The sequence below is a fragment of the Hoplias malabaricus genome, chromosome 3 (assembly GCF_029633855.1).
Source record: "Hoplias malabaricus isolate fHopMal1 chromosome 3, fHopMal1.hap1, whole genome shotgun sequence".
Classification (NCBI taxonomy): Eukaryota; Metazoa; Chordata; class Actinopteri; order Characiformes; family Erythrinidae; genus Hoplias; species Hoplias malabaricus.
This window is the reverse complement of record NC_089802.1, coordinates 74,716,404-74,742,740: the sequence shown is the minus strand read 5'-3', so window position 1 is coordinate 74,742,740 and position 26,337 is coordinate 74,716,404. Positions and strand designations below refer to the sequence as shown.

Below are 26,337 nucleotides of genomic sequence, written 5' to 3'. Positions count from 1 at the left end.
AACCATTTAGGAGCTGGATTCTTAGCATTCTCCTCCAAGCGTGCTGAAATTCCCAGTGATGATGTGTTAGCTACAGTTAGAAAAAAGGTGGTGGCTAGGTTCATATAATCTCAGAGGAAGTGTGTGTGTATCTGGGGTGTGGTATTTGGTGAATGAATAAGGCGAGCGATCTAAATACTTAAGACATGGGACCTACATAGTAAGGCCTGGGAATGAAATAGTTAATTTAAAGAGACAACATGGTATATACATGGTCACTGCTGGATAATACCTGGTCTGTGGGGGTCCTGACCATTGACAAACTGTGGGCGGAGCCGGAGATGGACTATAGTCTTTAATAATCATAGAAGTGCATGTATACAGTGGTTGTAATGTTGTGGCTGATCAGTGTAAATAAAGCAGAGCAAAACAAGTCCACCACAGACATGATCAGTATGCAGACGGTTTATTTGACAAACAACACAAGACTCGAAACAAATGAATTCAGAACAACAGAGTTGAATTGTGACATCACTGGTGATGTCATAAAGTGAAGTTGAACAATGCCTGGATGGCGCTGTTGTGTACGTTTACATTGGTGTGGTGTAGTTGGCTGGAAAGAGTCCGGTTCTTCCTCTTAGGCGACCCATGTGCCACAAAGAGTCACAGGCGTCCACAACTTCGATGATGTCACCGGCGCTGAACGTCAGCTCGTCCATGTCCTCAGCTTTGAAGTCAAACAGAGCTTTGACCCGTAAAGGTCCCAACTGCATCAAGCACACACACACACACACACACACACACACACACACACACACACACACACACACCCCGGGGGAAGTTGTATATAAATATATTTATATATATATTATATTTAGGCCTATAAATACCCTCATAGCACATTGCTAGTGCTGACATAGTGCTGCTACTTCACGTGTAGGACATATGTGTTTGACCATACATTAGACACACACACACACACACACACACATACACAGGGTTGTATACAAAGACAAAGAAACACCTCTCCCTGTGTGTGTGTGTGTGTGTGTGTGAGAGAGAGAGAGAGAGAGAGAGAGAGAGAGAGAGAGTGTGATCTTGGTATTCATCATGTTGTGGGGACCAAAATCTGTTTCCACACACACATTGTGGGGACTTGTTGTCGTTATGGGCACAACAACCATGCCCCTATTGTATAAATCATGGCTAAAATTAGAGTAAGTCTCCACCAAATGAAGGGATTCCAAACACCTCTGCAATGTGCCTTTAAACCATGGAGACAAAACTGTGTGTGTGTCTGTGTTTATGTGTGTGTGTGTGTGTGTGTGTGAAAGAGCGTGTGTGGGTGGGTTTGACCTGTTAAAGTGCAGGTGTCTGGCACTTGTTGGAATAAAATACTAAAGTACTTTCATAAGAGGTTTTTCTGGAGTTGGATTTGATGTGTGTGTGTGTGTGTGTGTGTGTGTGTTGTTACCGATGGGCGTGGGAAGGTCTCTGCTGGGCGTGCAGGGGGAAACTGAGGTCCTGCTGATCTGCCCTCTATCCTCATTCCTCTCTCCTGCACACAGTCGAGATACACACTTATCACCTGCACCTCCACCTAAGCCTTTCACTCCCAAACTAAAATTAAAGGAGCTTGCGAAGCTGTAAGTAATAGATTTTGCAGCAGCCAACTAAGTTCACACCCTAGAGCCCACCCCTTTGAACAGTTCTGTCCATGACCTTGATTGTAATCAATATTAGTGATGCACATACATATGTCTTGAAGCATTATTTATTACAGCAGTGACAATCCTGCCCCAGTTTATTGTGGAGTAAATGTATTATCAAATAAATCATCTACAGCAGAGGCAGTACCTGGGGGTATGTCCTGGGATTTGGAAGAGCTCTGTGAGAAACATCATCTACTCTGGGCTGAGGCTGAGAGAGAGAGAGAGCGAGAGAGAGAGAGAGAATTAAATGTAGAAGGGGATCCATTCTAGATTAGGGTGACCAGACATACTCTTTTACCCGGACAGGTCCTCTTTTTTAGACTTAAAAACTGTCTGGGCGGAATTTCACAAACGTCCGGGAGTTTGTTTTTCTAGAGCTTACATAAAACTTCGATTAGGAGGTATTTTACTCAATATCCTTTAGGAAATACATTCTACATGTATTTGGAATGTGGTGTGTTCTCCCTGTGTCTGCGTGGGTTTCCTCTGGGTGACTGTCTGTGAGGAGTGTGGTGTGTTCTCTCTGTGTCTGCGTGGGTTTCCTCCGGGTGACTGTCTGTGAGGAGTGTGGTGTGTTCTCTCTGTGTCTCCGTGGGTTTCCTCCGGGTGACTGTCTGTGAGGAGTGTGGTGTGTTCTCTCTGTGTCTGCGTGGGTTTCCTCCAGGTGACTGTCTGTGAGGAGTGTGGTGTGTTCTCCCTGTGTCTCCGTGGGTTTCCTCCGGGTGACTGTCTGTGAGGAGTGTGGTGTGTTCTCTCTGTGTCTGCGTGGGTTTCCTCCGGGTGACTGTCTGTGAGGAGTGTGGTGTGTTCTCCCTGTGTCTGCGTGGGTTTCCTCCGGGTGACTGTCTGTGAGGAGTGTGGTGTGTTCTCCCTGTGTCTGCGTGGGTTTCCTCCGGGTGACTGTCATTGAGGAGTGTGGTGTGTTCTCCCTGTGTCTGCGTGGGTTTCCTCCGGGTGACTGTCTGTGAGGAGTGTGGTGTGTTCTCTCTGTGTCTGCATGGGTTTCCTCCGGGTGCTCTGGTGTCCTCCCACAGTCCAAAAAACACACGTTAGTAGGTGGATTGGCGACTCAAAGTGTCCGTAGGTGTGAGTGTCTGTGTTGCCCTGTGAAGGACTGGCGCCCCCTCCAGGGTGTATTCCTGCCTTGCGCCCAATGATTCCAGGTAGGCTCTGGACCCACCGGGACCCTGAACTGGATAAGGGTTACAGATAATGAATGAACGAATGTTCTGGGTTATTTAAGAACAGAGGCAGTACCACTGGAGGAGATGGTCTTGTTTCTGGAGCTTCATCTAATGTCCTCTGGAAGAAAGAGAGAGGAGTGAAGTAGTTCAGTGAAAGTAAAAGGAATGCTGGTGACAACACACCCACCCACCCACACACACACACAAACAAAACAAATCTTATCTGTTTAGGCCTATGTTTACGTGCCATCTGCATTTGCATCTGATCAGATACTGTTTGTTTTTCTAAGTAGAATTTGATTGTTGTTGAGAGACGTAATGTGTGGGAGTGTCTCACCCGTTGCGCTGTGACGAGGCGGACGCAGCTCTGTTTGGAAATCGAGTTGACGGTGTAAAAATCCACTAATTTATTCACCGAGGGGAACTTCACGTCCCAGAGGTAATACTGCCCCCTTGCGTCCCGCAGCACTTTGAAGTGCTGCACGTCATGCTCGTGCCTGGCAGAATAAAGAAGACCAGCACGTTGTGAACAAAATGTATTTAAGGAGCCCACACCCTACTTTCTCCTTGTTTTTTCTTTTTTTTCTTTTCTGAAACCCAAAGACCTGAGTAGAACTGCATGGATGGATGTTTATTTGACTCCTAGGAGCTTGAGAAATGTGGGCCCTTATTCTAATAATATGTGGAAAATGGGATAGGGCCTTATTTTACAAACAAGAAGCTGCCGCACCCTTTCTGACCAGCAGGGGGCGCCAACAGATCAGCCGAGCGTGGGTCTACTGTGTTTTTAAAAAACTATGGTGGCCCAGAGTGTAACAAAACAAGACTCAATTGACTAAGAGGACACGTGACTGGTTCAGCACCCAACTCTCTTCAGTGGTTCTATTATAAAGGCAGTGGTTCTAGTTCCAACTGAAATCAATGCCATTACTGAAGAACCCTCAGGGAACCTTCATTTTTTTTAGGGAGCGTAGCATTAACCCCGTGTGTACAGAATTGGTAATGGGATTAAACGGTAGTGCAGTACCTGACAGATATGGATAAATCTCCTGGAGAGCTCTGGCTGTCTCGGATGAGGAAGGCTCCTATTGGCTGTTGCTTGAGAACACTCTCAGACTGTTGTCGACTGATATCCTCCTGAAACCAGCTGCAGAGTCGAGCATTAATACACAGCTTTATAGGGTTCCTTTGTAACGTCCTAATGGATCTTTAACCAGATTTATAATCATTGTACCCCCCACCCATACCCCCCTCCTCTACCTCCCCCCTCCCCCCCTCTATAAACACATCCTCATCACCTGGGGAGGTTGAGCGTGATGTAATTCTTTGGAACGAAACCCAGAAAGCCATGTCTTTCAGCTCTGTACCAGTCGTCCTTGGTGCCTAAAATCTACAGAGACATAGAAACCTGATTAAAACATACATACGCCAACCTGCCCACCACAGAGCATGCTGCAGCGCTGCAGTGACACTGACAGGGTGGTGGTGTGTTAGTGTGTGTTGTGCTGGTGTCCTGTGGTGGCCTGTGTCAACCGATGAAGGACTAGAGGACGACCAACACAAACAGCGCAGCGACAGACGAGCTACTGTCTCTGACTTTACATCTACAAGGTGGACCTCAAGGTAGTGGACAGTGCTTAAAAACTCCAGTGGCACTGCTGTGTCTGATCCACTAGGACGTGTTTCTAAACGTGCGGGACTGTAGATCTGTCACACATCACTGTAAACCGGAGGCTGAGTGATGTCAGAGACATGAGGCTCTTAGATGTGGCTTGATAAGGGTTGAACTGTTATCTGTGAATCAGTGTGTTTGAGTTCTGTATTAAAGAGCTCGGCCTGAGAAGGTACCAGTTATAAATATAAATAGCCCTTACCTTAATGGTTTCTCCTTTATTGAAGCTGAGCTCATCCTCAGCTGTGGCTGTGAAATCAAACTTGCAGATCGCCTCCATGCTGGACACAGTTCATGGACACTGAGAGAGAGAGAGAGAGAGAGAGAGAGAGAGAGAGAGAGAGAGAGAGAGAGAGCTACTGTAACCTGCTTCATGGACATGGTACCAGGGCATCACACATTCATCCAGTCACTCACGCACTCACGCATATGGACGCTTTCGTACAGCCGATCCACCTACCAGCACCCGGAGGAAACCCAAACAGACACAAGGAGAATACGCCAAACTCCTCACCGGCAGTGACCCTGGACCTCAGGACCCTGGAGCTCTGTGGCAGTGGCACCTCCAGATGATCCAGAGAGTCGAAGAAGAAATGCGCCAAGAAAATGGAAACTGTGTTGAAGTGGATGATGTGAAAAGACTAACCCTCTATTAGCTTTTTCGGCTGGGTTTTACCACTTCCTCTCTCTCTCTCTCTCTCTCTCTCTCTCTCTCTCTCTCTCTCTCTCTCTCTCTCGCTCACACACACACACACACACACACACACACACACACACACACTCATATTAAGCGTCAAACAGTTGTGCAAATTCAGTTTCCGGTTCTTAAAGGCATTGTAGATGGCACTGTAGATAGAAATGAAAATGTTTTCTCTTCTCTTCTCTTCTCTTCTCTTCTCTTCTCTTCTCATCTCTTCTCTTCTCTTCTCTTCTCTTCTCTTCTCTTCTCTTCTCTTCTCATCTCTTCTCTTCTCTTCTCTTCTCATCTCTTCTCTTCTCTTCTCTTCTCTTCTCATCTCATCTCATCTCTTCTCTTCTCTTCTCTTCTCTTCTCTTCTCTCCATTACCCACTAGACTGAAAAAAGAGCCGTAGCCTCTTTTCCACTTGCCTTGTGCCAGTGCAGAGGTTACAATCTCTTTCCCCAACTCTCAAAAATGGCTCTCTAGCAGCAACATCAGTGCCATTCTGGCCGCAGAATCTGATCTATCCAATGGACACTGCTGAGGGATAGTGCCCTGGCATCAACACGAAACAGTGTATCCCCTGCTTTTCTAAAAAGAAAAAAAAGGGAGGGGGTGGGGTAACATCACTCCTCCTCCTCCCTTCCCCCATGCCTGGGGTTCCCTTGAGAAAGTGCTAGTGTTTCCCCGGCTACTTTGCTGGATGCCCACCACTCTGTGTGTGTGTGTGTGTGTGTGTGTGTGTGTGTGTGTGTGTGTGGGTACTGCAACAAGAACACACATTTTGTTGAATGTTGTACGATGACTAATAATTATAATAATAATAAATAACAGTTTGGTAAAATCAGGAAAATCAGTCACAATAAAGGCTTCAGCAAAAAGCCGTGAATGTAAATGTTATAATAATGTTGCCCCTGAGAGAATCTACTGTACATAGGTTGTATTTCCCCATCATGAATGTACCAATGAACATAGTCCATTAGGTTGATTCTTACCAATCACCAGCCAAAGCACCCCCAGTGAAGACTGGACTCTGAAGAAGTCATCAACTAAGCAGCAGCTACGCTACGATGAACCGGTTCTGAACACACAAGTCGGCAGCCAGACTTTCACTCAGAGCGTCGCAGCCGTGGGTGCAGTAATAAAAAAAGGAAGAGGCACCGTCCCCTCTCCCCCACCCCCCAGCTGCCATTTCTGACCACACTGGCTGACCTCAGCAGACCACTGACTCTCGCAATTCTAATATACATTTAATGAACGTGGCCCATTTTCACTGCTACGACTTATTACAGGCCATTACAGCTCTTACCCAGGAGCCAGAGACTATTCGAGCACTGGGCTGAAGGCGATTTCGGGATGCGGTAACATCCAGAATGATTGTTATATTCGCTCTCCAGGATTACCACTGGGTTGCCATCAAATTACAGCACAAACAGCGCTGACTCATACGGCTCTGCTTTTACAGCGAGGGTCATTAGATGGGTTCGTGTGTTGTTCAGCCACGGACTTACACGTGTAACTGGATCCTCAGTACACAAACACAACTCCGCTCTTCCAATGCGCCCCCATTATGGACACAGCTTGTACGGCTTCCGTGGAAAAGCATGACTTCTAATGAGACCCTTCTGGAACAGCTGCATATGAGTCTAAGCCTGGCACTGGTACGTTTCAGGGGTCTGGTGCTTTGAAGGTATTCTCTGGAGGTTTGGAGCACCGTCCCGTGTGTAGCATGAGTTTGTAATTGGTGTTTGTGCTGTGGAACTAAACCCAGAACCGGTTCCTGACTGTTATTAATGTAGACCATTCCCTAAGAGTGGAGGCTGGTTGATTTGATGTACACAAACGTTTAAAAGGGTGAGTTTTGCAGCTCTTATCTCACACACAGGAAATGTGTGTGTGTTTGTGTGTGTGTGTGTGTGTGTGACACCACTCAGCAGCCCAGAACAGAAGCAGCTGTCACAGAGATAAGCAGTAAAGAGTGAGAGAGTATGAGAGAGGGAAACAGAGACAGAAAAGACAGGTCACTCTTATCCTGTCCAACACTCGTCTGACTCAGTCTCTGAGGCAAGAGAGACCATAAAGAGCAGTGCGATGTTTGCCTTCGTCTTGAAACGTCCCAGAAAACAAGACATGAAAATAATGACTGTAGAGAAACCAGAGAAGGAATGTCCAGTAGTCTTTGACCACATTTATTTATTTATTTTTGTTTATTTATTTATTTAATTTTATTTATTATTATTTTTGGGGGATGTTTGTGTTTGTTGGTTGGTTGTTTTTCTTTATTTGTGTTTAATAACTGTTTGTTGGCATTATTAGTGTTTGTTGTTATTAGTGATTGCTGTTTGATGGAGTTTGTGTTTGTTGCTGTAAATTTCTGCTTCCTGTTTTTTTTTTTTGCTGGTGTATATTTGTATTATTTCACAATGATTACATTATCAGCTTATCGTATAAACGATACATCCTCAAAATTTTTTTCTGACCTCAACTTCACCCTTTGTGTTTATTTTTATTTATTTATGTATTTTAACATAAGAGTGAGTGTTTTAGTTATTTTAGCTAGTCGCTGTTCTGTCCTCTGGAGTTCTCTGGTCACTCTTGAGTTCTCTGGTCAGTTTTCTGGAGTTCTCTGGTCACTTTAGAATTCTCCAGTCACTCTTGAGTCCTCTGGTCAGTTTTCTGGTCGATCTGGAGTTCTCTGGTCAGTTTTCTGGAGTTCTCTGGTCACTTTAGAGTTCTCTGGTCAGTTTTCTGGAGTTCTCTGGTCACTCTTGAGTTCTCCGGTCAGTTTTATGGAGTTCTCTGGTCACTTTAGAATTCTCCGGTCACTCTTGAGTTCTCTGGTCAGTTTTCTGGAGTTTTCTGGTCAATCTGGAGTTCTCTGGTCAGTTTTCTGGAGTTCTCTGGTCACTCGAGTTCTCTGGTCAGTTTTCTGGAGTTTTCTGGTCGATCTGGAGTTCTCTGGTCAGTTTTCTGGTGTTCTCTGGTCACTTTAGAGTTCTCTGGTCAGTTTTCTGGAGTTCTCTGGTCACTCTCGAGTTCTCCGGTCAGTTTTCTGGAGTTCTCTGGTCACTCTGGAGTTCTCTGGTCAGTTTTCTGGAGTTCTCTGGTCACTTTAGAATTCTCCGGTCAGTTTTCTGGAGTTCTCTGGTCAGTTTTCTGGAGTTCTCTGGTCACTTTAGAATTCTCCGGTCAGTTTTCTGGAGTTCTCTGGTCAGTTTTCTGGAGTTCTCTGGTCACTCTTGAGTTCTCTGCTCAGTGTTCTGGAGTTTTCTGGTCGATCTGGAGTTCTCTGGTCAGTTTTCTGGAGTTTTCTGGTCGATCTGGAGTTCTCTGGTTAGTTTTCTGGAGTTCTCTGGTCACTTTAGAATTCTCCGGTCAGTTTTCTGGAGTTCTCTGGTCACTCTTGAGTTCTCTGGTCAGTGTTCTGGAGTTTTCTGGTCGATCTGGAGTTCTCTGGTCAGTTTTCTGGAGTTCTCTGGTCACTTTAGAGTTCTCCGGTCAGTTTTCTGGAGTTCTCTGGTCACTCTTGAGTTCTCTGGTCAGTTTTCTGGAGTTTTCTGGTCGATCTGGAGTTCTCTGGTCAGTTTTCTGGTGTTTTCTGGTCACTTTAGAGTTCTCTGGTCAGTTTTCTGGAGTTCTCTGGTCACTCTGGAGTTCTCTGGTTACTCTGGAGTTCTCTGGTCAGTTTTCTGGAGTTCTCTGGTCACTTTAGAGTTCTCCGGTCAGTTTTCTGGAGTTCTCTGGTCACTCTTGAGTTCTCTGGTCAGTTTTCTGGAGTTTTCTGGTCGATCTGGAGTTCTCTGGTCAGTTTTCTGGTGTTCTCAGGTCACTTTAGAGTTCTCTGGTCAGTTTTCTGGAGTTCTCTGGTCACTCTTGAGTTCTCCGGTCAGTTTTCTGGAGTTCTCTGGTCACTCTGGAGTTCTCTGGTCAGTTTTCTGGAGTTTTCTGGTCGATCTGGAGTTCTCTGGTCAGTTTTCTGCTAGTTCTCTGGTCACTTTAGAATTCTCCAGTCAGTTTTCTGGAGTTCTCCAGTCAGTTTTCTGGAGTTCTCTGGTCACTCTTGAGTTCTCTGGTCAGTGTTCTGGAGTTTTCTGGTCGATCTGGAGTTTTCTGGTCAGTTTTCTGGAGTTCTCTGGTCACTTTAGAGTTCTCTGGTCAGTTTTCTGGAGTTTTCAGGTGAGTTTTCTGGAGTTTTCTGGTCGATCTGGAGTTCTCTGGTTAGTTTTCTGGTGTTCTCTGGTCACTTTAGAGTTCTCTGGTCAGTTTTCTGGAGTTCTCTGGTCACTCTCCAGTTCTCCGGTCAGTTTTCTGGAGTTCTCTGGTCACTCTTGAGTTCTCTGGTCAGTTTTCTGGAGTTCTCTGGTCGATCTGGAGTTCTCTGGTCAGTTTTCTGGAGTTCTCTGGTCACTTTAGAATTCTCCGGTCAGTTTTCTGGAGTTCTCGGGTCATTTTTCTGGAGTTCTCGGGTCAGTTTTCTGGAGTTCTCTGGTCACTCTTGAGTTCTCTGGTCAGTGTTCTGGAGTTTTCTGGTCGATCTGGAGTTCTCTGGTCAGTTTTCTGGAGTTCTCTGGTCACTTTAGAGTTCTCCGGTCAGTTTTCTGGAGTTCTCTGGTCACTCTTGAGTTCTCTGGTCAGTTTTCTGGAGTTTTCTGGTCGATCTGGAGTTCTCTGGTCAGTTTTCTGGTGTTTTCTGGTCACTTTAGAGTTCTCTGGTCAGTTTTCTGGAGTTCTCTGGTCACTCTGGAGTTCTCTGGTTACTCTGGAGTTCTCTGGTCAGTTTTCTGGAGTTCTCTGGTCACTTTAGAGTTCTCGGGTCAGTTTTCGGGAGTTCTCTGGTCACTCTTGAGTTCTCTGGTCAGTTTTCTGGAATTTTCTGGTCGATCTGGAGTTCTCTGGTCAGTTTTCTGGTGTTCTCAGGTCACTTTAGAGTTCTCTGGTCAGTTTACTGGAGTTCTCTGGTCACTCTTGAGTTCTCCGGTCAGTTTTCTGGAGTTCTCTGGTCACTCTGGAGTTCTCTGGTCAGTTTTCTGGAGTTCTCTGGTCACTCTTGAGTTCTCTGGTCAGTTTTCTGGAGTTTTCTGGTCGATCTGGAGTTCTCTGGTCAGTTTTCTGGAGTTCTCTGGTCACTCTCGAGTTCTCTGGGCAGTTTTCTGGAGTTCTCTGGTCACTCTGGAGTTAAAAAAATGTCCATATTTTAATGGTTAATATGCTAACGGCTAATATTTTAACGGGGTCTTATTTTTTTACAGTGTGTGTTTTATGTTATATTTGTTTTATTTATTTAGGTTGTTACAGCCATTTTTTGTATTCCAAATTACAATGTCAGAATATATTTAAGTATTTTTTTTTTGCTACAAGTTCATTGCGCTTTTAAATGGTGTAATTCAACTAATATGCTATTATTGTATTAGACAACAATTCTGTCCATCACAGTTATTTCTGGGTCAACAAATTGACCACAAACATATTATTGGGAGAGGCCTAGATGATGTTTTTGTTTATTTGTGTTTAATAATGTTTTATTATGTTTGCTGTTGTCAGTGTTTGGAGTTTGTGTTTTTTTTGGTGTTCATTTCTGTTTGCTTGTGTTTGCTGATGTTTGTGTTTGAGTTTGTTTGATTGTGTTGGTTAATGATTGTTGATGTTGGTATTTGCTGCTGGTGTTTTTTTTAGTGAGCGTCTTTGATTGTGTTTGAATTTGCTGGGGTTTGTTTGTGTTTTTTGGAGTTTGTGCTTGTTCTTTTGTGTTTGTTGGTGTCTGTGTGTTTGTGTTTGTTCTGTCTGTGTACTCCGGCCCTCAGAGCGATGTTTGTGACAAAAGTTGCTGTGAACAATGCTCCTTTTGTAAATGGGTTTTCACTTCTCCTTGTGGCTGACCAAGCCAAGACTGAACAGAGAAGCTCTCAGCAGAAGTGTTTCACTGAGAGCCCTGAGAAAGAGTCCCATTGAAATGATGTTCCTAATCAGTCCATGGTTAACACCACAGTAAACGATGCTGCTGTAAATGAAACACAGAATACACAGCGTTTGTTTGGAGAATGGCAGCAGCTTCTTTGTTTCAAATGCTATTGTTCTTTCTTTGTGTCTGTTTTCTTTTCTCAGTAATGGCCTCTCGACAGTTCCACAAACAGAAGTGAAGATGAATAGATAATGAGGAGAGGAAGAGAGAAGAAAAGAGGAAGGATGAGTTGAGGAGTTTGTTTCGATGCAGGCCGTCCTTTTACAACGTGTAGATTTACTGCAGGTGATGTCCACAGTAATTTGCAGAGAGAGAGAGAGAGAGAGAGAGAGAGAGAGAGAGAGAGAGAGAGAGGGAGAAAGAGAGGGAGAAAGAGAGAGAGAGAGACTTTTTGACTTTTAGGGTCCTTTATTATCAACAACTGGACTCAGTATTCGTCCAAGTTCAATTTTGAAACATAAAAACTACTTGTAAACAACACTCACACTATAAAACCTGGGTATATATAAAAAAAGTGCATTTAAATGAAAACTGGATTAAAAATTAGTTCACCATCACATACAGAACACACCCCTCCCCCACAGCACCACACCTCCTCAAACACCTCCAGAGTTTTCATGCACTTATAAAAATTAAAATCAATAAAAATCCTTGATCTCACCAGTCTGATAAAAACCCTTATGACCTCACTGTCAGTGTCCTGTTCCACCTTGTTTTTCCGACTGGTGTAAATGGCCAGTTTCGCTTGACCAAGGATAAAATTCAACAATTGGCACTTGGCCCGATCTTTCTTTTTGTATTTAAAACCCAGGATAAAAGTGTGCACGGTAAAAATCTCATTAAAAGCCATAAAAGCTGTCTGTAAAAAATCAAAAAGGGGACGTAGCCTAAAACATCTCATAAAAGCGTGAAAGACAGTTTCCCTCTGTGTGCAAAAAGGGCAAACTGGTGCAACCTCATGGTTTAAAACAGAGATAAAAGAGTTGACAGGTAAAATCCCATGTAAAACCCTCCACTGGAGGTCAGCAGCTCTTTTTTTTAATGGTGGCTTGTACAACGCTCTCCACTCAGGCTTTACATCATCACCCAGAGATAGAACCTCCCTCCACGGCGTGTCCACCCTCCCATTCAGTCTCTTTTTGTTTAGAGCTTTCACGCATGCTCTGTACAGCAGCTTCCCGGATGCACTGTCCAACTTCATGCAGGACTCCCCCTTACACTCCAGCAGGGGCCCCTCGCAGTCCTCCAGGTCAGGGGCCAGGATGAGAGCAGGTAAGGGGTCGTCCTCTGCAGATCTAATCACCCCTGCACCGTAGTCTATCAACATCCTAAGTTCCTCAGGGGTCAGCACTGTCCTCCACTTGCTCAGAGATCGAGATACCATGCGCAGAGACCTCAGACCTAACTGTGCAGTCAGTCGCTCTGCACCGGAAAGATCAGGTCCCGCTGTGTCCACCAGTTGACGCAGCGTGGTGACCCCCGAAGAAACCAAGACTCTGGTCAGTGCAGGAGTCGACAGGCCTGATATGTCCATCCGGGCGCCGTGAAGCAGAGGTTCCTCCAGCAGCCAGTGCAGCGTTGTACTCTCCGGTCCTTTAACTTTAAAAAAACTCCATATTTTAAAAAGCCCACGATAAAATGCAGGTAAACCAGCAGTGTCCAGTAACTTTGGGTTCATTAAAAACAGGGTCCTGTCCATCCCCAGGCCTCCCACTGTATACAGGATCCTGTAGGCTACCTCCCTCCAAACCAGTTCCTTAGGGCCATTAAACAGTCTTTGTATAAACTGGAGGCGGAAGGCAGCCACCCTACTGGCTAAATGAATGAGCCCCTGCCCTCCCTCATCCTTGGGAAGATGAAGAACTCCCTGAGGAACCCAGTGAAGTCGATCCCAAAAAAAATCCACCAGCAGAGCTTGAAGACTGGCCAGCAGGCCTGGTGGGGGATCGACACACGCCAGTTTGTGCCATAGGGAGGACGCAGCCAGGTTGTTGATAATGAGAACCCTACCTCGGTATGACATTTGAGGGACCAGCCACATCCATCTGTTGAGTCTCCCCTTCACCTTTTCCATCACACCATCCCAGTTTCTTTCTTCAACACCACTGTCCCCCAAATGCACGCCGAGGTATTTAAACCCGCCCGTCCCCCAGGCCAGTCCATCAGGGAGTCTGGGTTCTTCACCTTCCCAGTCCCCGAGTAAAACTGCTTCGCTCTTGGCCCAGTTTACCTTTGCAGAGGATAAAATGTTAAAATCATGTAAAACATCAACTAAAACATTTACATCATCTTGAGCACTGATAAGTACAACAAGGTCATCTGCGTAAGCTGAGACACGTATTGGGGCAGTACAGTTTGGAATATAAAAACCCTCCAGTCCCTCCCTCAGCTTACAGAGCAGGGGCTCAATGGAGAGTGAGTACAACATACCCGACAGTGAACAGCCCTGTCGGATCCCTCTAAAAACTTTAAAAGGAGCACATAAACCACCGTTAACTTTCAGCACACTCTCAATGTCACCGTACAGAACCTTGATCATGGCAATAAAACCAGGGTTGAACCCAAAGCTCTCCAGGACCTTCCAGAGATACCCGTGTTCAACCCGGTCAAAAGCCTTTTCCTGGTCTAGAAATACGAGACCAGTCTTTAACCCCAATAGTCTGGAGACGTCCAAAACATCACGAATTAAAAAAACGTTGTCAAAGACAGACCTACCGGGTACACAGTACGACTGGTCAAAGTGAACCACCTGCTCCATCACCTTCGCCAGTCTCGAGGCCAATGCTTTCGAGAGCAGTTTACAATCGGCGCACAGCAGAGACACGGGGCGCCAGTTCTTCAGTTCGGACAGGTCCCCCTTTTTCGGCAGCAGCGTCAGCACCGGCCTCCTGCAACTCAAAGGAAGCTTTCCATCGCGTATGCTGCACCTGAGGACCTCCAACACATCCTGGCCGATGACCGACCAGAAAGTCTTGTAGAACTCTACTGGTAGGCCATCAATGCCAGGAGCGCGACCATTCTCCATACCGTGGAGGGCCTCGTGCAGCTCCTCCAAAGAGAGTTCAGCATCCAGCTGCGCCGCTGCCGACTGTGTCAGTCTGGTCATATTCCTGAGGAACCTGTCCTCCACCTCCTGCGTCGCCGTGCGCTCACTCTCATACAGCTTTGAGAAAAAGCTGACTGTTTGCTTGCGAATGTCAGCAGGATCATTAAGGAGATCCCCTGATTCTGATCGCACAGCGTGCATGTACCGCTTCTGTCCATTTCTACGCTCAAGACTAAAGAAGAACTTAGAAGGAGCATCCAGTTCATTCACGCACTGAAAGCGTGAGCGGACCAGCGCCCCCTGTGCTGTTATACCCAGTAAATCAGCCAGAGCAGCCTTCTTTTTGTTGAGAGCTCTAATATGCTCTAAATCTCCTGTGGTCTCCGCAAGACCCTGGAGCCCCACTATTCCAATCTCCAGAGCTTTAAGTGACCTAGTAATGTCCCTCGTGACATTGAGAGTATACTGTTGACAGAATAATTTAACATTAGCTTTGGCTACGTCCCACCATTGCTGAACAGAGGTAAAATCATTTCTCTTTGCTCTAAAAACACCCCAGAAAAAAGTAAAAGACTCTTTAAAATTGGCATCTTCTAAAAGTGTAGTATTAAAATGCCAGTACGCACTCCGCGGCTTCACTTTAATTTTTGTGATAGTTCCCTGAACCATAGAGTGGTCAGAGATTCCTACCGGGGCAATAAAACACTGTGTAAAAAGAGATCGTTGGTGTCTAAAACAATAAAAGCGGTCCAGTCTGGCCAGCGAGAGCATGTTATCTTTACTGTGGGCCCATGTGTACTGTCTTTGTTCATCATGGAAACTTCTCCAGACATCACACAACTCATGGGCCTCCAGCATCTCGCAAAGACGCTTCCGTGAAGCCGCGTGAGGTTCGCCATGATTCCGGTCTGTTCTGTGTGCTGTACAGTTAAAATCTCCACCCAAGACTAAAAACTCTGTGGAGTCACAACTTGTTAAAAGAGAGCTCAGTGCGTCTAAAAACAGTAACCTCTCAGCCCCTAGTGTTGGAGCATAGACGCAGATAAAAACAAAAGTGTCTTCTTCAAAGACAGCCCTCACTTTTAAAAGTCGCCCCTTTAAAACTTCCTCCACTGTATAAGAGACCGGAATAAAAGACTGTGAGAAAAGGAGTGCCACCCCACCGCTAAGGGATGAGTTGTGGCTTAGAACAGCGAGCCCACTCCACTCCTTCGCCCACTCAGCAGCATTTTCCACATCACTGTGGGTTTCCTGCACCAAGACAACATCGATACGTTTGTGTTTAACCAGCTCATAAAACTTTGCCCTTTTCTCACAGTCCCTTGCCCCATTAATATTTAAGGTGGCGATTTGAAAACCTTCCATTAAAAAAGGTAAAAAAGAGGGGACAAATACAACCAGAGAGAAAAGTCCGTTCAGGAGTCGTCTTCACACTGCACTTTGTTCAGTTTGGTCAGTAACTTTTTTAGTCTAAACGTCTCCTGCTCCGTAAAAACCCCCTCCCTCCGCAAGTGTTTGACGTCCCGTATAAACTGTACACTGTCTGGGAAATGTTCCTCCACCCTCACACCCTTCTGTCCTTTAGTAACTCGTAAAAACTTTCTAATTTCTTCAACAGTGTACAGTTGAGGCCTGTTCTCTTCCTGGGAGCACACAGACCATCCCGAGTCAGAGAGAGAGCCCTCACTGTCCGAGTCTCTGTCCTCCACTGCCGTCACATCTTGTTTGGCCTGTTTTTTTCCCTTTCCTTGGCCCCTCTTCTTCCTCTTATGAGGAATTTTAAAAACGGACTCAACCTCCATCAGGTTTACTCCTCCAGCCTCCTGTTCTGCTTCTCGGGCTGGAGCCAGTTCAGAACAGCTGTGCTGCACCCCTCCGTCCCTCTCCTCTACGTAAACACCACCAGAGCCCCCCCCACAAGGCACTGCCGAAGAGGGCCCCACCTCGGCCAACACGGCCCCGGCAACGACCCTAACAGCAGGCCCCACCGAAGAGGACCCCACCTCAGCCGACGCGGCCTCGGCAGCCACCCCAGCAGCAGGCCTCACCGAAGAGGGCTCCACCGCGACCAACGTGGCCCCGGCAGCCACCCCAACAGCAGGCCCCGCCGAAGAGGTCTCCACCGCGGCCCCGGGAGACACCCCATCAGCAGGCCCCGCCGAAGAGGGCCCCACCACGGCCAACGCGACCCCGGCAGCCACCCCAACAGAGGGCTCCGCCAAAGATGGCTCCACCACGGCCCCGGCAGCCACCCCAACAGAGGGCCCCACGGAAGAGGGCTCCACCACCGCGAGCGTGGCCCCAACAGCCACCCCAGCAACATCGGACCCCACGAAGGAGGTCTCCACCACGGCCAACGGGGCCCCGGCAGCAACCCCAATAGCAGGCCCCGCTGATGAGTGCTCCACCACAACAGCGGACCCCGCTGATGAGTGCTCCACCACAACAGCGGACCCCACCGAAGAGGGCTCCACCGCAGCCAACGCGGCCCTGGCAGCCCCCCCAACAGAGGTCCCCGCCGAAGAGGGCTCCACCGCGGCCAACGCGGCCCTGGCAGCCCTCCCAACAGAGGTCCCCGCCGAAGAGGGCTCCACCGCGGCCAACGCGGCCCTGGCAGCCCCCCCAACAGAGGTCCCCGCCGAAGAGCGCTTCACTGCGGCCAACGCGGCCCCGGCAGCCACCCCAACAGAGGGCCCCCCTGAAAAAGGCTCCACCGTGGCCAGCACGTCCCCGGCAGCCACCCCAACAGCGGACCCCCCCGGTGTTGACATTTTACTGTTCGGGGTCCATGCAGCCGGCCAAGCAGCAGTCGCAGGGGGGACGACCACCGCAGGCACAGCCACTACAGGCCCCGACCGCTCAGTACCCCCTGTCCCCTCAGTACCTGTATTAACTCGTTCAGGGCAGTCACGAATAAGATGTCCGACCTGTTTACACCCAAAACACTTCATACTATTTTCAGTCGAAGCAAAAACTGTATAAACATAACCATCCACTTTAAACTTCAGAACTAAGTCCAAACTTTCAGCTCCTCCATTCAACACCATGAAAACAGATCTTCTGAAAGACACCAAGTGTTTGAGTAAGGGCGACTTACAGGTTATGGGGATCTTCTTGATCGGGGAGACGAGCTTCCCAAAGTGGGAAAGCTCCTGAGCGATGTGATCATCTTTAATGAAGGGAGGGACGTTGGACAAAATAATCCTTTTGGACGGGGTACTCAGGGGCAGCACAGGCGTGAACTGGTCATTAATAATTAACCCTTTTTCCACCAAAGCAGCCGCGACCTGCTCGTTAACCAAAAACAAAACAAACGCGTTGCTCATTTTCGAGATGGAAACCATGTTCTCGTGGCCGACGACATCTACTGCCGCCGTACCACACTCTTCCATACTCGCCCGGCACTCCACCTTCACCGCGTGCCGGCGGGTCAGACTCTCACACAACAGGGTGTGGGAGGACGCCATGCTTCCGCCAAACGCCGACAGCAGACTCCCCCACAGTCCCTAGCTCCACAAACACACTACCAAACACACCTCACACACGCACACTCACACAAACTTCAGAAAAATCTGAAAAAAACGCACACGCACAAAAAAATTGGCAAAAACGCCAACCGCTCTCAATCACAACGCTCCGCTCACTCCAACGCACACGCTCACTCATGCGCACAGAGAGAGAGAGAGAGAGAGAGAGAGAGAGAGAGAGAGAGAGAGAGAGAGAGAGAGAGATAAGGACTTATAACAATAAGGACTACCACTGTGTGTGTGTGTGTGTGTGAGTGTGTGTGTGTGTGTGTGTGTGTGTGTGTGTGTGTGTGTGTGTGTGTGAGAGAGAAGTTTAAATGCACAGACAACAACAAAAACTAACAAACACAATATCACACACACACACACACACACACACACACAGTGGTAGTCCTTATTGTTATAAGTCCTTATCTCTCTCTCTCTCTCTCTCTCTCTCTCTCTCTCTCTCTCTCTCTCTCTCTCTCTGTCTATGTGTGCGTGTGTGAGCGAGAGAGAGAACAATAATGGCTACCGTTCTCTCTGTGTGTGTGTGTGTGTGTGTGTGTGTGTGTGTGTGAAATTTAAAACCGAATCCTTTAGTTAAGTGACATATTTCAGCACACTGAGGCGTACAGGAGCTCACACAGCAGATTCAAGTCTATGGAACTGTTGTTGAATAATGATGTAAGTTAATACTGCAGATGTCCGAGGAGATGATCAGAAGCATATTGGACTGTCAGCAGGATCTGAGGATCTCAGGATCTCATGATAAATGAGCAGTATCTGAACTTGCGCCACATGTCAGTCAAAATCTGTCAGGAGGCTGAAGGCTCATCTATCACTGGTTAAGGTTAAAGCCAGTGAGAAATGAGAGGAGGAGAAACACAGCAGGAGCTCTCATACCTCCAGAAACTGGAAAACCCACTCTGATTTTAGTCCATATTATTATTATTATTATTATTATTATTATTATTGTTATTATTATTACTACAGCAAGGTGGCATGTTGGTGCAGCAGGTAGTGTCTCTGTCACACAGCTCCAGGGACCTGGAGGTTGTGGGTTCGAGTCCTGCTCTGGGTGACTGTCTGTGAGGAGTGTGGTGTGTTCTCCCTGTGTCCGCGTGGGTTTCCTCTGGGTGACTGTCTGTGAGGTGTGGTGTGTTCTCCCTGTGTCTGCGTGGGTTTCCTCCGGGTGACTGTCTGTGAGGAGTGTGGTGTGTTCTCCCTGTGTCTGCGTGGGTTTCCTCCGGGTGACTGTCTGTGAGGAGTGTGGTGTGTTCTCCCTGTGTCCGCGTGGGTTTCCTCCGGGTGACTGTCTGTGAGGAGTGTGGTGTGTTCTCCCTGTGTCCGCGTGGGTTTCCTCCGGGTGACTGTCTGTGAGGTGTGGTGTGTTCTCCCTGTGTCTGCGTGGGTTTCCTCCGGGTGACTGTCTGTGAGGAGTGTGGTGTGTTCTCCCTGTGTCTGCGTGGGTTTCCTCCGGGTGCTCCGGTTTCCTCCCACAGTCCAAAAACACATGTTGGTAGGTGGATTAGCGACTCAAAAGTGCCCGTAGGTGTGAGTGCATATGTGTGTTGCCCTGTGAAGGACTGGCGCCCCCTCCAGGGTGTATTCCTGCCTTGTGCCCAATGATTCCAGGTAGGCTCTGGACCCACCGCGACCCTGAACTGGATAAGGGTTATAGATAATTAATGAATGAATGAATATTAAATATATGTGATATATATTAAAAATATTAAATGTTTTAATTAATTAAAAAGTTTTATTTAATTCCAAACGTGTTTCAATAATTTTGAGCCACTTTCCACTGTACTTCACAACCCCGTGACTAAACGACTCATGTAAAGAATGTATGCCGTATGATGGCTAATTGCATTACGCCGTTAGGTAAACATTAAATATCCCAATATCGTGATATTGACTTTTTAAAACCGTTTAAAAAATCATGACGATATTATTGCAAACGATACGATGTGGCACAGCCCTACTACTCATTTTTAGTCAAACAAACCTTGACCCTGTTTACACCTGGTCATGGCATGTGTCTTGAAAACCGGATTATATCTGGACAGAGGTTATCCACATTAAAGTACACACGTAAACATCCAAGATCCATTTGATGCCGATAACCTCTAACCAGTTTATGAATGGTCTTTAAGCCATGACCACCAGGAGGCACACAAGTCTCCTCCAGAAATGTCCAGGTGTAAACACGGACAAACCCTCCCAGGATTTTGGACGAACCACTTTAGAATTAGTGAACAGTTTGTCCACTCTTTAATCTTAGCAAAGCATTGACTGATGAATTGGCAATGCCCTGGAGCAGACTCACACGTCCCTATAGTCAGCATGCCCAGTGCCAAGGGTCAGAGGGGTATAAATCCCTCAGCAGATGTATTTGTGATTCATCCAATCCTCATAGAAACAATGAAGCACTCTTTTTTATTGACTTTACAAGGCCATGCCTATATCGAAAAGTCTTAAGGTGGTCCCCACACCTCACACTCTAAGCCCTGTACTGTAAGTGTGATCGGACATCAGTTGTTGTGAATGATGACCTTAGATGACTGCTCTCTTACTGAGCCATGGGCCTATCGTCGTGTGACTCGTGTCCAAGCCCAGGCCTCATCTTCAAGTGTTGTCCGTTGGTTAAATGCATGAAAAGAAGGATGAATCCGGAAGGATTTGCTCTCGATGCCCCACAAAGAAGAGCATATGCTTATCATGGGGAGAGAAAGACACTGACGGTGTGAGCGAGGGATTCCAGTGTGTGAAGGTCGCAGACATCTCCTGCGTCTTTTGCCAGAAACACCTTGTCCTTTCTTTTGCTTCTTCTCCCTCGGCGCATTTCCAGTAATCCACATTACCAGAGGCGAGGCAGCCTGCCAAAGCTCCTGCCATTATGGGACAATACAGAGCTCACACGAGTGGTTTTCCTACCGTCCAGCAGGGGGCAGACAGCAACTGTTGCACACTCTATCTCCAAAAGTTGGTGGAGAACTTCTCGTTCAAGGGTTAACAGGGTCTGGCCTGCCTTTGCTGCAGTCATAGCTGCCTCTACTCATCTGGGAGGGCCTTACACTAGATGTTGGGACCGCCATATGATTTGTCAAAGAATTAATACGACAATATAGAAGCACCTCATTTATTCATTTATTCATTATCTGTAAGTGCTTATCCAGTTCAGGGTCGGGGTCGGTCCAGAACCTACATGGAATCATTGGGCGCAAGGCAGGAATACACCCTGGAGGGGGCGTCAGTCCTTCACAGGGTAACACAGACACACACATTCACTCACACACTCACACCTACGGACACTTTTGAGTCACCAATCCACCTACCAACGTGTGTTTTTGGACTGTGGGAGGAAACCGGAGCACCCGGAGGAAACCCACGCAGACACAGGGAGAACACACCACACTCCTCACAGACAGTCACCCGGAGGAAACCCACACAGACACAGGGAGAACACACCACACTCCTCACAGACAGTCACCCGGAGGAAACCCACACAGACACAGGGAGAACACACCACACTCCTCACAGACAGTCACCCGGAGGAAACCCACACAGACACAGGGAGAACACACCACACTCCTCACAGGCAGTCACCCGGAGGAAACCCACGCAGACACAGAGAGAACACACCACACTCCTCACAGACAGTCACCCGGAGGAAACCCACGCAGACACAGAGAGAACACACCACACTCCTCACAGACAGTCACCCGGAGGAAACCCACGCAGACACAGGGAGAACACACCACACTCCTCACAGACAGTCACCCGGAGGAAACCCACGCAGACACAGAGAGAACACACCTCACAGACAGTCACCCTCACAGTGACTCCTCACAGACAGTCACCCGGAGGAAACCCACGCAAACACAGAGAGAACACACCACACTCCTCACAGACAGTCACCCGGAGGAAACCCACGCAGACACTCCTCACAGACAGTCACCCGGAGGAAACCCACGCAAACACAGAGAGAACACACCACACTCCTCACAGACAGTCACCCAGAGGAAACCCACGCAGACACAGAGAGAACACACCACACTCCTCACAGACAGTCACCCGGAGGAAACCCATGCAGACACACCACACTCATGCAGACATGCACCCATGCAGACACACCACACTCCTCACAGACAGTCACCCGGAGGAAACCCACGCAGACACAGAGAGAACACACCACACTCCTCACAGACAGTCACCCGTAGGAAACCCACGCAAACACAGAGAGAACACACCACACTCCTCACAGACAGTCACCCGGAGGAAACCCACGCAGACACAGGGAGAACACACCACACTCCTCACAGACAGTCACCCGGAGCGGGAATCGAACCCACAACCTGTGTGACTGCGACACTACCTGCTGCGCCACCGTGCCGCCAGAAGCACCTCAGATTATTCAAAAAAATGCTCCATAGACTGGGTTCCCCCCACCCTCAGGTGGCCATGTTTCTACTGGGATGAGTACAGAATCTCTGATACATCCAGGCCACTAGGTGTCAGTACACTGGCTGTTGCGTAACATGAGGAAATGAGAAAATGCCTGATTGCACCTTTAAGTTGGCTTCTTCTAAAGTGTGTTAACTTACTTTCACTCATTCCACAGCTCATCTCACCTCGACCGAACCGTTCCCATCTCCGTTTCTGTTAATAATGCACAGATCAGTGATCTCAGTGACTCGGAGACATCTCAGCAGGGGAATGTTCCAGAGAATAACAAAAAAATAGAGAGATGCCTTTAAGCTCCAGCTCCTAGACGAGAAAGAGGAGAGTCTTCAGTTGCCATGGACACGCTAAAGACTCACAGTCATCCCGGGAGAATGGAAACGAGATGAAAAGAGAAGCATCAGGTGGCCTCGGAGCGATAGGGGAAAAACACTGTAAAGCATCAGGTGCCTTTTGTAGGAAAATGGAGCAAAAAGGTGTTTGATACAATTCAGGCACTTACAGACCGACGGGCGGAGAGTGATACAGTGACCTGGAGGCAAGACCGAAAAAAGAGACGTGGTGGTGTAGAAAAATAAACGTGTGTGGTGTGTTTTGGGGATGAAAGTGAGACAAAACGTAAACAAGTATCAAAAAGAAATGATAGCCTCACAATAAACTTAAGATTTGAATGGCATTAAAGGTGCAATATGTAAGATTTTCAAAGCTCCATGAGCAGACATTGAAAACACCACACAACAACATGTTTATGTTTGTGTATAATGACCTGTTGCTATGAGTCCTTGTGTTTTCCTAAGCTTAGAACGAGCCCTGCATATCGACATAGGGAGAGGGTTCTCTTCCAGCAGAGGCTGCCATTTGTGTTGTATTGTTTTGACAGCAGCCGGGAATAGACAAATCAGACTTAGACTTTTCACATTTTTACATTATAATGTATGAGCTTGGAAAGGGAGGGGTGAGGTATTGAATTAGTTGCAATCTGTAACTTCACCACTAGATGCCACCAAATCTTACACACCTCACGTTTAATTTTACATATTAACCCTTTGATACTTAGACGTGAATCACCTCCTGGTGATGACTTGTAACGCACCCACTCAGCCAGTCACTCACATACATAATCGTTCACTCACTGTCTTACACGGTGAGGAACTGCTCCACAAGGGGGTGCTGTACAAAGCTTAACATCAATAAAAATATGTATCTTTTTTATAGAGTAGCACAAAAATGATATTTTAACAAAAGTATATAATTTTAAGAATGTTAAACAATATTGGGGTCGGCACAGTCACACAGCTCCAGGGGCCTGGAGGTTGTGGGTTCGATTCCCACTCCGGGTGACTGTCTGTGAGGAGTGTGGTGTGTTCTCCCTGTGTCTGTGTGGGTTTCCTCCGGGTGACTGTCTGTGAGGAGTGTGGTGTGTTCTCCCTGTGTCTGCGTGGGTTTCCTCCGGGTGACTGTCTGTGAGGAGTGTGGTGTGTTCTCCCTGTGTCTGCGTGGGTTTCCTCTGGGTGACTGTCTGTGAGGAGTGTGGTGTGTTCTATCTGTGTCTGCGTGGGTTTCCTCCGGGTGACTGTCTGTGAGGAGTGTGGTGTGTTCTATCTGTGTCTGCGTGGGTTTCCTCCGGGTGACTGTCTGTGAGGAGTGTGGTGTGTTCTATCTGTGTCTGCGTGGGTTTCCTCCGGGTGACTGTCTGTGAGGAGTGTGGTGTGTTCTATCTGTGTCTGCGTGGGTTTCCTCCGGGTGACTGTCTGTGAGGAGTGTGGTGTGTTCTATCTGTGTCTGCGTGGGTTTTCTCCGGGTGACTGTCTGTGAGGAGTGCGGTGTGTTCTATCTGTGTCTGCGTGGGTTTTCTCCGGGTGACTGTCTGTGAGGAGTGCGGTGTGTTCTATCTGTGTCTGCGTGGGTTTCCTCCGGGTGACTGTCTGTGAGGAGTGTGGTGTGTTCTATCTGTGTCTGCGTGGGTTTTCTCCGGGTGACTGTCTGTGAGGAGTGCGGTGTGTTCTATCTGTGTCTGCGTGGGTTTTCTCCGGGTGACTGTCTGTGAGGAGTGCGGTGTGTTCTATCTGTGTCTGCGTGGGTTTTCTCCGGGTGCTCCAGTTTCCTCCCACAGTCCAAAAACACATGTTGGTAGGTGGATTGGTGACTCCAAAGTGTCCGTAGGTGTGAGTGTGTGAGTGAATGTGTGACTGTGTGTGTTGCCATGTGAAGGACTGGCGCCCCCTCCAGGGTGTATTCCCACCTTGCAGCCAATGATTCCAGGTAGGCTCTGGACCCACCGCGACCCACCAATAATGAATGAATGATTAAACAATATCGACACTCTTTAAATATTGGCCCCACCACAGTTCAACAGAGCATGGTCAGGGGTACCCAAACATTTGCTCATGCCTGCATATAGTTCTCTCAGTGTAAGAGGAAAGTACAGTAAAATATCAATAATAACAACCCGAGCTTCTCAGGCATACAGTGATTTTGAAGGGAAACACATTTCCTCGGAGCCAGCGATGGCCAAATTTGGTCTTTCATCCACTAGTGGGCAGGAGTATGCTGCCGCCAGCACATAATGGGCTAATTTCACATGGGACTCTAGTTTTCTGTGACCTCTGGCTGACCACAGGTCCGTGACGCAGGCTCTCCGAGCCAAAGCATTTGGCTGAACTAATGTCCCAGGAAAGTCCAAAAATAACCGGTTACACTGAAAAATAGAGTCACATAAACGGATAAAAATATCAGCACAGAGCCGAGATCCAGGAGCATCTGTGTCCTTCTAATCCAAACATACAATCATCTCATTAAATAATGCCACCCTTGGTAAGGACGAGCAGAGGAAAGTTAGAATAAACAACTTCTATCTACAAGTATGAAATGTCTAAATAAATAAAAGCCTGATTTAATTTACATTTTCTATTTTTAATCCCACCTGAGAGGGCAGAAACACTTATGGTGCTTTTCCACTACATGGAACCTACTCTACTTGGCTTTGCATTTTGGGACCTGGTTCGTGTTGATTTTCCACTACAACAGCACCCCCCACTGAATTGTAGCTGGTGTACTGTTTACTCATCGTGTATTCTCACGTTTAGTTGTTTGAAACTAAACACAGCTTTGTCATGAGTTCAGACAGATCAGTAGAGTTTTTCTATTCCTTGCTGCAACGAGGAGCATTTGAACCTCTTTAAAAGACCACGCTGTAATTTTACAAGCTGCAAAAACAAACGCAATCTCTGCTGTAGCTTAAAGATTTTACAAATAGTTTGTGCTGGATGTCTGCACTTTGTCACAATTGACATGTCTCTCTGGCCAATCAGCATTCTGCAAATTTACACATCACGTTTAGTCCATACTCGACTCGCTTGGAACTATGAGTGAGCAGGTACTAAAAATAAACCCGGTTCCAGGGACAAGATACCAAATGGAAGAGCAAAAAGGAGTGTGGTGTGTTCTCCCTGTGTCTGTGTGGGTTTCCTCCGTGTGACTGTCTGTGAGGAGTGTGGTGTGTTCTCCCTGTGTCTGCGTGGGTTTCCTCCGGGTGACTGTCTGTGAGGAGTGTGGTGTGTTCTCCCTGTGTCTGCGTGGGTTTCCTCCGGGTGACTGTCTGTGAGGAGTGTGGTGTGTTCTCCCTGTGTCTGCGTGGGTTTCCTCCGGGTGACTGTCTGTGAGGAGTGTGGTGTGTTCTCTCTGTGTCTGCGTGGGTTTCCTCCGGGTGACTGTCTGTGAGGAGTGTGGTGTGTTCTCCCTGTGTCTGCGTGGGTTTCCTCCGGGTGACTGTCTGTGAGGAGTGTGGTGTGTTCTCCCTGTGTCTGCGTGGGTTTCCTCCGGGTGACTGTCTGTGAGGAGTGTGGTGTGTTCTCCCTGTGTCTGCGTGGGTTTCCTCCGGGTGACTGTCTGTGAGGAGTGTGGTGTGTTCTCCCTGTGTCTGTGTGGGTTTCCTCCGGGTGACTGTCTGTGAGGAGTGTGGTGTGTTCTCCCTATGTCTGCGTGGGTTTCCTCCGGGTGACTGTCTGTGAGGAGTGTGGTGTGTTCTCTCTGTGTCTGTGCTGAGTAGAATGAATATCGTGCAGTGGGAAAGTGCCATTAGTCGCTCAGTCACGGCTGTTTGTTTCATGGGAAGACACAGAGGCCAAATTC

General features: G+C 47.6%; 1 protein-coding gene across 3 annotated transcripts; it reads right to left on the bottom strand.

Moving 5' to 3' along the window:
• Nucleotides 1-435: 435 nt before the first annotated feature.
• Nucleotides 436-6,352, bottom strand: grap2b (GRB2 related adaptor protein 2b). 3 transcript variants are annotated; one of them, XM_066665168.1, is made up of 9 exons: nt 6,224-6,352; nt 4,750-4,848; nt 4,174-4,265; nt 3,903-4,022; nt 3,213-3,372; nt 2,949-2,993; nt 1,837-1,899; nt 1,454-1,537; nt 436-746 (listed from the first exon to the last, which is right to left on the bottom strand). In XM_066665168.1, exons 2-9 carry the CDS (start codon nt 4,825-4,827, stop codon nt 570-572), a joined length of 819 nt encoding a protein of 272 aa, XP_066521265.1. In that variant the 5' UTR covers nt 4,828-4,848; nt 6,224-6,352; the 3' UTR covers nt 436-569. The 3 variants fall into 3 exon arrangements, with proteins under 3 accessions (XP_066521265.1, XP_066521264.1, XP_066521263.1); XM_066665167.1 differs by lacking the exon at nt 6,224-6,352 and adding an exon at nt 5,062-5,231; XM_066665166.1 differs by lacking the exon at nt 6,224-6,352 and adding an exon at nt 5,008-5,230.
• Nucleotides 6,353-26,337: the final 19,985 nt, after the last annotated feature.